Source organism: Hippopotamus amphibius, chromosome 3, assembly GCF_030028045.1.
Source record: "Hippopotamus amphibius kiboko isolate mHipAmp2 chromosome 3, mHipAmp2.hap2, whole genome shotgun sequence".
Lineage (NCBI taxonomy): Eukaryota > Metazoa > Chordata > Mammalia > Artiodactyla > Hippopotamidae > Hippopotamus > Hippopotamus amphibius.
Window position 1 is genome coordinate 109,877,864 of NC_080188.1, and position 10,844 is coordinate 109,888,707.

Here is a 10,844-nt window from a genome sequence, read left to right on the forward strand (position 1 = left end):
CTTTGATCCATTTTGAGTGTATTGTGTATGGTGTACATTGTGTCCACTTTCCTTCCTTTGCCTGGGAATATATAATTATGCCCACTTCATTTGTTGAAAAAAACTGTCCTTTCCCCATCCCATTTGATGTTCTTGGCAGCCCTGTAGAAAGCCATTTCACTGTTAATGTGATGGTATATTTCTGGGCTGTCTAATCCATTTGATTGGTCTAAATGCCTTTCTTTATGTCAGTACCACTCTGTTTTGAATAATGTAGTTTTAAAGTATGTTTTGATAGCAAGAAGTGAGAGATCTCCAACTTCATTTAATTTTCAAGATTATTTTGCGTGCGGGTTCCCTTGAGATTCCATATTAATTTTTCAGATGATTTTTCCATATTTGCAAAAAGTGTCATTGGTATTTTTACAGGGATTGTTTGAATCTGTATTGTTTTTGGTATTATTGATATTTTAGTAATATTAAGTTTTTCAGTCCATGAAAATGTGATATGTTGTAGAATCAATAGTTATATTCATAGGAAGAGATTTACTTCAATTAATTGGGTCTTGTAATTATGGAAGCTGGCAAGTACAAAAATCTGGTGAGCCAATGTCTTAGTTTGGGTCTAAAGGCCCAAAGCTGCTGTAAACTAGTAACAGTCAATGTCCCAGTTCAGGTGCATAGGCAAGAAGCTGCTGTAGAGTCAGGAAGAGCTAATTTGCCAGCATGCAAACCTTAAGACAGGAAGAGCTGATATTTCATTTTGAAGGTTTTCAGGTAGAAAAATTCTCTCACACTCAGAGGAGGTCACCCTTTTGTTATTTTCAGGCTTTTCAATGATTGGTGGATTGGATGAGGACCACCCACAATGTAGAGGAAAATATGCTTTACTCAGTTTACCAATTAAAATCTTAATATCATCCAGAAAAACCTCAAAGACACAACCCAAAGCAATGTTTCAGCAAATATCTGCATACCTCATGGCATAGTCACCTTAACACAAAGAATTGGCCATCACAAATATATTGAATATCCTTTTAGCACCAGTATGCATCTCCTTTAACCACAGTTAATCTCTATATAAGGACAATACTAAGGTCATAATTCCACCTAACATGGCACAAATGTCCTGTGTATAAGTGAAAATGCACTAAGTCCTTCCCAAAATAGGGAGGTAGAGTCCTTCTGAGGTAAATTCCCTGATATCTTGCAACTTTAAATATTGTAATGGAAATTAATAATACTTAAATACTGTGAAAAAAGTTAACATATCTTATTTACATGAAATAGTAATAAGAGAAAGAATAAAACAGATACATATGTGTATATATGTGTGCGTGTGTATGTATACACACGTATATGTGTATACAGACACATACACAAACATATTTATAAAATAATGAGGACGTAGAACAATTACATGTCTCATTTCTGTAACTGGTCACATGGCTGTAGCTGGTCTTTATAACTAATTCCTTCTCTTATTCATTGTGTATTCTCTGTACCTTCAATAAGCACCTACACTGGCTATGATACTTACTGGTGAGGTGGCATAGACCTTGACTGCTGAAAACTCTGGGTCACTAATAGTTCTGCCTAGATTCTATTGTTGTATAATAGTTCCTATTACTCTTAGTCATCAGACATGGTAATATTAAGAGAGCCCCTATGGGAGCTCCTGTATTAGACACATACTTTTCCTTTTTTCCAATGAGGAGTGGTCATCCAAATTCCCCTTGGTAGTTAGGATCAATCACCACAGCCAGCACAGTAATTTACTACTTTGCTTATTGATTTAGAGACATGAGATAAAGTGTCAGCCAGCAGTCTTAGCTCTGAGTTCAGTAAAATCTTGTTATGTCTCCTGGTGGAAGTATTTCTCCCTTTGGAACCAAGACCTCTAAGCAAGCAGAACATAAGACATGGGAACAGGAAGCAAAAATTTTGCTAATAATTCACTAAAAGTAATTGTAAGTGGCACCACTCCCATTTTTATCCTTAGTGACATGAGACACAAGTATTTTCATGTGTTTTGCCCATTCAGAGAAGTACAAAAATACAAACTCTTCCTCAATTTTCTTTGTTATCAATCTTCCAATTTTGTTCCTTTCAAATCCCTATTGGCCAAAACCAAAATCAGGATGTATTGCACATCTGGACATGTCTACTTCTAAGCAAATTGAACAACCAGGTTCACTTCTTGAACTTGTACTCATTGGGGGATTTTCCATCACTACTGACCTTCAGGAATTTTCCAGAATGGGGCTGTAGTGCTGCAGCTCTTCACTTTCTGGTTATTCCTGCTTATCATTGCATAATTATCTGTATACATGTCCCAAGTCTTCTCTTCCTCTGTCAACTGATCATAGTCAATTCCCCATGAATCCATAGGTGCGGGCAGGGAGAGTGAAGGAAGTGTAGCAAGAGTGGGGACCATAAGAATTTTTGCTACTTATCCATGCAACTTTGCCTTCAGGTCCTACTAGGGCCAGATCATGTATATAGCACTTTCACTGATGATGGAGTACTGCTGCGTACACCCAGCTTTATGGCTGTGATGGGTCAGATAACACCAAGGTCATGATGGGCAGCCCAGGTTGCACAGTAACTTGGTGGCCCATGGTGAAGTGTTCAGTCTCTATTAAGGCCCACTAGCAGGCCAAGAGCTATTTCTCAAGAGTAGTTATCTGAAAAGGATGGCAAGCCTTGTTTCAAAATCCTAAGTGCTTGAACTGCAGTTCACATGTGGAAGCCTGCAAAAGAGTCCAACATACCTGTCTATCACTAATACATCAAGCATCATGGATCTACTAAATTATTTGGCCCAAACTTGCATGATATCCTGCGGATTGTATTTTCCTGGGCCCCAACTCAAAGTTAGCTGTTTCTCTAGTCACCTTATAATAGGGCCAGAGAAACACACCCATATGAAAAATATGTTGCTTCCAAAATCCAATGAGGCCAGAAGAGCCTCATCCATTTCCTTTGGTTAAAGGAGAGGACAGATAGAACAAACTCTCCTTCACCTTAAAAGGGATGGCTTGATATGTTCCATATGACTGCGCTCCTAGAAACTTCACTGAATTTGGGTTTCCTGAATTGTAGTTGGATTAATTTTGCCCTCTGACACTAAAATGTCTTACCAAAATCTACAATAGTTTTTACTCTTGATCATAAGGTCCAATCAGCATAATATCATCAATATAATGGATCAGTGCGATATCACATAGAATGAAAGATAGTCACATAATGCTGGGGAGAGTTGATACACTCATAAGGTAGGACCGCAAAGGCATTCTGCTGGCCACTCAAGCTGAAATTTAACTGCTTCTGTTTGTCCTCATTAACCGGAACATAAAAATTGATCTCTAGCTATATACCTGTTACAAGAGGTTCTGTTAATTTGCTCATGAAATACAACTGCAACTTGTACAGCATCTGCAATTGGAGTCTCCACCTGGTTAAGCTTACAATTAACCATTGTCATTCTCCAAGATCCACCTGCCTTCTGCACAGGCAAATTGGAGGGTTGAATGTGTATGTGGTGGTAATCACCACCCCTGAATCTTTCATGGGTTGATGGTGGTACTAATCTCTACAATACCTCCAAGAATGTGGTACAGCTTTTGGTCTACTATTTTCAACAGTAATGCCTTCTATTTGGCCTTTTCTATGTTAATGCCCCTTACTCCATAGGTCAGCAAACCAATGTGAGAATTCTGTCAATTTCTAAGTATGTCTGTTCCAGTTATACATTCTGGAACTGAGGAAATAACCACAGCATGAGTTCTGTAACCAATGAACCCATTGTAAATAGACCTGAGCTAAACTTCCATTGGTTACCAGACCACCATAACCTCTTACTACCGTATTGTTTTTGATCTCCTGGAATAAGTTTCAGGTCAGAGTCAGTGTCCAGTATTTCCTGAATGGTCTGAGTATTTACTTTACCATGATAGTTAAACTCATAAAAGGACAGAGGTCCCATTGGGAAAGTCTGAGGGAAAGATGAAATGATAAATATGTATCAGGAAGTACCAGAATCCTTCCTCAAGAGGATTGAATCTCCCATTTATTCATAGAATTCTGAATCTGTTAACTAGCTCAAGTCTGGGAATTGTTTTTGATGACAGGAATTTCTGTTTTTATGATTTGAGTTAGAATTTTGTTTACTCAATCTAGAACTTTTCTGCTGACACATAACAACTGAGAATTGAGTACACTGCCTCTGTTTTACTCTAGAAACACCATGATCAGCTAGACAGCACACTATGTCTTCTTGTGTTTATTATTCTGCTTGTTGTTTTGACTCTGCTGTTCATTATGGTAATGAAGCCCACCTTGTATTTGGGGTTGAGCACCATCACTAGGCCCCTGTTACCCAGGATCAGATCACTCCCATTGCATTTGGATTTTGCAAATCCATAGCCATAATTTTTACTAGAAGCTTGGCCTATAGAAAAGAGACATCATAGAGCTTCTTAGGGATGCTGAGGGTCCCCCTACAAATTTATTTCTCATAGTTGTGATGAAAGATATGTGTTCTGGACTCACCCAGGGCATCTGAGTAGATCTTAATTTGACAAATCCACTCTAATATTACAATCCCCTTATGCTTTTTAATCTCTTCCTCTACATTAAACAAAAACAATTCAGGTATTTCTAAACCGCTCACTGTGGGCCACCATTTGGTTCATGCATTAGCCACCACCACACAAACTGTTTGAGCCTTTCTTACCTCCCCCAGTTGCAACATTAAATGTGGAATCTGCTTTGTGAGCCCATATCAATAAAAGAGGTCTGGTCAAAATTTCTCTTTTTTTTTCTATGATTATCCATTCCCATATACATTCCCTGGACTTCCATCTAAATAAATTAGAAGACTCAAGTATCAAGAGTTATTTTGCAGTGCAGTGTACCTCTTCATGTGTCACACTTTGCACCTCACTTTTAGGGCCTTCCTGGTACCTGTGTCTACTTACAGAACTAGAAGCAGAGGGGTGCTGTGGAGGGCGGGTCATGAGGAGAATCACCATTACCTTTCAGGGCAACTGTTGCAGAGGAGGCTGTCACAGTGTTCTCAAGTTCAGGCCTCCAGCACTTCATACCCAAAGCAGGATCAATCCTTCAGACAGAGGATGAGTGACTATGTCCATTGGGGTTGGAGAGACCTCTTCCACTGGCAAAGACCTCTTCCACTCATCTTCTCTCTGTTCCTTCTTCTCATTTTCTTCAAATATGCAGTCATATAAGCCAGAATCTGGATTTAATCCATGACTTTTTTTTTTCACATCTTTATCCTATATCAAGTTATTTTGTTTATACCTCCTAAATATTTCTAGAACCCTACTCTATCTCTCCATTTTACTTTGGGTTTCTTAGATGCAGATGCTGAGATGCAATTTTTATGAAAGAAATGTATAAGGAGATGGTAAGGGAAGCTGCCTATGAGAGGGGGACTAAAGGATGTCATTCTAATTAGTTTGGCTTCATCCTGGATACATGGGTGCTCTGTAGTGAATACTGTATTAGAGCACCTGTTCCTCCTTAAAGCAAGGGGACCAGTCTTTTTCACTCCTACTCCACTCATTCATTGGCTACTGGTGGGCATTTGGATAGTGAGCATATTCCCCCAGTGAGTCAGTTCCAATTTGCTCTGGTGCAATTGTCCAGAAAGAATAAGGCTGTGAGCTATTAGCAGCCCAGACCCACAGCAGGTATTCCTGGGAACACTTGCTCCGTGAAGGAGATTTGAGCTGGAGCATCAGGCTCCACAGCATTCTGCATTATCACTGGCCCCTCCGTATTGAAGCCTCTACCATTTCACACCCAAATCACTACAGGAACCTCCTAACACTCTTCTGCTTTTTTGTCTTGTTTCCTTCCATTTATTTTCCATACTGTAGTTAGAGAATCTAAAACTTAAAACTAATTTCATCATTTGTTAGCTTAAAAAACTTCCAATCTTTTCCTCACAGTACTTAGCTTTGAGCCTTAACACAATTATGAGACCCTTCTTGATCTGCTCTGTTCTCATCTCTCCACTCTCATACCTTGCCATTTACCCTTTATAAGTCCAGCATGTTGCCTGGCACACAAAGAACATTCAATAGGTAATTGGTGAATGAATAGTTGCTTTAACAACCACAGCTATATCGAATATATTAGGAATCCTGCCTACTTATATTCACTTTCTGGCCTTTGTTATATATTATACCTCCCAGGAATATTCTTATTCCAACTTATGCCTATCCATTCTACCAACTCTCTCTCAACCTTTATATCTCATTTTTGATGTATTTTCACCCTTGAACCTTTTCTGAGCTCCCAGTTCTTGGTTGTGTGTCCCTCAAACATGCTCTCATTGCACCCTGTGTTTCTACTATCTTACTATTTATAACCCTATATTGTATTTTTCTGCTTTCTTTTGGGAGTTTCTCAATGGATCTAAGGTCTGTGAAGACATCATTTAAATTTCTTTTTACTCACCACCAAAGCCCCAGTAACTATTAATGTACCTAATACATCCCTTGGGCTCAAACATTACTGTTGTATGATGAATGAAGGATGGAGGAAGTGAATTTGATGTATTTATCCTAAAATTGCTTTGTGTGTAGATGAAGATACACATTTTTAAAAACAGCTTTTCATAATGAAATGTTACCAGGAAGCAAACTAATTAACAGAGAAATAACAAAAACAGCCCACATTCATAAGATGAAATATTGCTGAAAGCAGAGAGAATACCAAGGTAAACTCTTTGTTCATAGGAGAAAATACTCAGTTTCTATTTCTTTCTTATTCCTAGTTTAAGCAGGATTAAAAACAAATTGTGGTTTCCCAAAGAGTTCCAGATACAATTCTCCTCATAGTCTGAAACATATCAAAGTAGAAACAATTTCCTAGTCTCAGTACTACTTTTTTTGCTCTGTATTTTACTGAATGCCTACATTTCCCATCATATATTTATTTATTCATTCAATATTTATCATGCAATAGACATTGTGCTACTTGTAGAAACTCTTGTTAGCAAGTAGGCAAGCACTTTATAAAGTATGACTATTTAATAAATAGAAATTCCTGTCTGACACTAAAATATCCTTTTAATTGAGACATCACTCTTTCTTATAAGTTTTCAGCATAAGATTCTTACATGAGCAATACAAAATGATTGTGAATGCTATAAGGAAATTTGAAAACATGATTTAATATTCCTGACTTACCCTTTAGAATTGAAATGGCCTATTGCATTTATACTGCTAAATTTATTTTATATTACATTGCTACAGTCAACATATTACCATCAACTATGATACATAAAAATGAGCTGAATTATTTTTGAAAGCTTTTAGAATTTATTTATATATAATGAACTAATATATAATAGTTGCATAATACTACATACTATATATAATATATACTAATTTATAAAACATATACATATGTATATATGTTATACATCATGTATTAGTGTCTATATATATGTGTGTGTATACACAAGAGTGAGCCAAATATTATCTGGACTCTGGCTGTAGAATTTACAGAAGTTTTAAGATAACTGGGGTGCAGATAATTTTTGACTTACCCTTGTGCATATGTGTATACCTCAGTATTTCTGATTTGGAACTTTATTTTTTCTGTTTCCTCACCTGTAAAATGGGGAAAATAGCAGTTCCTACCTCTTTGGATTGTTATAGAGATTACTGCTCAATACCAATATATTTTGTATTTCTTTAATATTTTCGTTAGAATGGAAGCTTATGAATCTATATATGTTGATGAAGCTCATAAAACTAAGCCCAAATTTGGTAGAATTTTCCAAATATTCCAAGATTTATCATTGGTTAGATTTTTCTTCTTTTTCTTGCCCTCATTTCTTCTTCTCTCATTGCACAATCTATGATTTTTGGTAGTTAATTTTTGTTCTTTATGCCATAGGTATACTTTGCTAAGATTGTTGACAATTTCCTTTTGATCTGTGCAGCAACTGAGTATATGATGTTAGGCTCCAAGCATATTTTATTTATCATCTGAAATAGCTTTCCTACTACACAGTTTTCTAATAACATGTTTCATCTGGACATTTCTCAAGGTATAGATTAAGGGATTTAACATGGGAGTTATCATTGTGTAGAATACAGCAACTGCTTTATCAATAGGTAAAGTAGCTGCCGGTCTCATGTACACAAATATACAGGGCACAAAGAATAGGACCACCACTGTGATATGGGAGACACAGGTGGAGAGGGCTTTTTGCCTTGCCTCCAAACTCTGAGTCCTTAAGGAGCACAAAATGACCACATAGGAGCCAATCAAGAGGAGGAAGTTTAACAGACAGATGAAAGCACTGTTGGCAGCAACAAAGAGCCCTAGAGTGTGGGTATCAGTGCAGGCAAGATCGAGCAAAGGGTTCAGATCACACAAAAAGTGATCTATGACATTAGGTCCACAGAAGGGTAACCTGATGATGAAGAGGATCTGTATGAATCCATGAAGAAAGCCTCCCACCCATGCCACTCCCATTAACAGGCAGCACACTCGACAATTCATGATGCTTGTATAGTGCAAGGGCTTGCAGATGGCCACATAGCGGTCATAGGCCATCACAGTGAGCAGGATGACCTCAGCCCCTCCAAGGAAATGTTCCCCAAATATTTGGGTCATGCATCCATTGAATAGGATGGTCTTCTTTTCATAGAGTGAATCTACAATCGGTTTAGGGGTATTGACAGAGGAATAGCAGGCATCAATAAAGGAGAGATAGGCCAAGAAAAAGTACATGGGTGACTCCAATAATGGGCTGGCAGTGATGGTGACCACAATGAGCACATTTCCCACCATGGAGACGATGTAGACGACAGAAAACACAACAAATATGATTTTCTGCATGTTTGGATTCTCTGTGAGCCCCAGTAGGATAAATTCTGTCACATTATTCTTATTCGCCATATATTTCATGTTATGCATAGTTATATTACCTGAAAAAGTCACTTTTTCTTAAATTTCACCTTAAATTTTTTGAGCCTGTCCATCTAATAAATAATAAATCTTTAAATTCTACTGAACAAAATCTTAGGAGATTTTTTTTTGAGATAGAAAAAAGTTTCCAATTTTTTGAAAATTACTCAAATTATCTCCTGGAGTAAGGTGATGTTTAAAGTATAGACACAAGGAACTTAGTGAACACAGAGGCAGGAGATCATCTGTCCACACTTAATCATGTGAGATGACTCAGAGGCCAACGTGACGCAGTAGATCTCACATATAGTGACAGTGAAGTCTGAAAAGAGAAGTATAAAATGGATGTAAAGGCTATAAATGCTAAGCTAAGGAATTTTTTTCTTTATTATTTGGAAATGGAAAACCAGGAAAAGTAATTGAGAATATCGTGAGATGAGGAAGGATTTGAGAAAGAGGAAATCTTGGATATAATTCTAGTAATGATGTTTGTGTGACTTGGGTAAAGTGGTCTGAGGTTCTGTAAAGTGATGAAAGACAAAGAAAGGAATCCCAGTATCAGACTACTTATAATAGTTTAACAGAATATTGGTGATAGGAAACTAATGAAGGGATGCAGAAGCTACTGTAATCAAATGATAAACATTTTGGGCAAATCCAATAACTTTACTATAGCTAATAAATATACTTTTAATGATTGATTGCAAATATCATGGCATGGTAGGAAACTGTGTAGATGGTATTATTTCATCCATTTTGCACACAGGAATCAATCTCAAAGACTAATGTTGATAGTAATATCAAGCATCATATTAACAAAAATTTAATGAATACTTACTGTGTGCCAAGTGTTTTTGCAAAGCTTTGTTTATTTAATCCTCATTACAAACCTGTGAAATGATTACTACTATCATTTTTATGCTTATTTTACACTTTACGAAATAGAAGTATAGAGAAGTTAAGGATCCTGCCCAAGATGAAGCAGCTACTAATGGGCAGAGCCAAGGTTAGATCAGATGACATTTTTTATCATTTTTCCTCCAAGTTCTTAACACATGCCTTATATTGTGATGTCATAGTAAATAATGTTAAAGTGGTTAACTCCTTTTTGATATGATCATAATAATTATAATTACTTTAATACTACTTCAGAGGCAAGTATATATGAAACAGTTTCATCAACAGGCACACACATACACACACATAAACACGTGTACGCACAATATAGCATATCATAATTCCCAAGTATTAATAACTATGTGTTACTGCTTACTTGAAGGTCCTTTTCATCTTTGCCTCTCCCTCAGTCCATTTCTTGTCTCCCCAGCTCCCCATCAAAGCCTGGCCCCATAGACTCCTCTGCAAAAAAGTTGAAAATAACTATCCCAGTGGTGAAATATATTGGTTTGAGAATCAGACAGACCAGATTAGAATTTTGCCTTTCCTCACTTGCAACTTATTGATCTGGGGTAAGTGTCTTGGCATCTTACATCCTTGTTTTCTCTAATATCAAGTGAGAACCATAATGTCCACCAAATGGATTGTTATAAGACTTGATTGAGGAAAAATATATGAATATATCCACCTCACAGCAATGGATGCACAAAAGACCTTCAGTTATTTTTATGACTGTGTATGTACCCACAAGATAGGAAGAATACACATTTTGAGCAATAATGCAGAGAACTATTTACCCATGCAATAAACCAAGGAAGAATCATCTCCAGTTTTACTTTTAAAGAAGCCACGGTGATTCATATTATCCACAGCAGTTGATCTCAGGAAGAATTCTTCAGGTTCATGTTTGGATTAAACAGGGAATAATTAATATCATTTAATACATTTATGTCATTTTGTGTGTAGTGTATTTAAATTTTAATTCTCATGATTAATTTTAATTATTAAAG

At 36.9% G+C, this 10,844-nt stretch overlaps 1 protein-coding gene across 1 annotated transcript; it reads right to left on the reverse strand.

The window, feature by feature from the left end:
• Nucleotides 1–7,998: 7,998 nt before the first annotated feature.
• Nucleotides 7,999–8,946, reverse strand: LOC130849590 (olfactory receptor 4C46-like). Its single transcript, XM_057728584.1, has one exon. It carries the CDS (start codon nt 8,944–8,946, stop codon nt 7,999–8,001), a length of 948 nt encoding a protein of 315 aa, XP_057584567.1.
• Nucleotides 8,947–10,844: the final 1,898 nt, after the last annotated feature.

Bases quoted from the DNA above. Each gene is read 5' to 3' on its own strand.
- LOC130849590 (XM_057728584.1), bottom strand. From the start codon at position 8,946: ATGCATAACATGAAATATATGGCGAATAAGAATAATGTGACAGAATTT.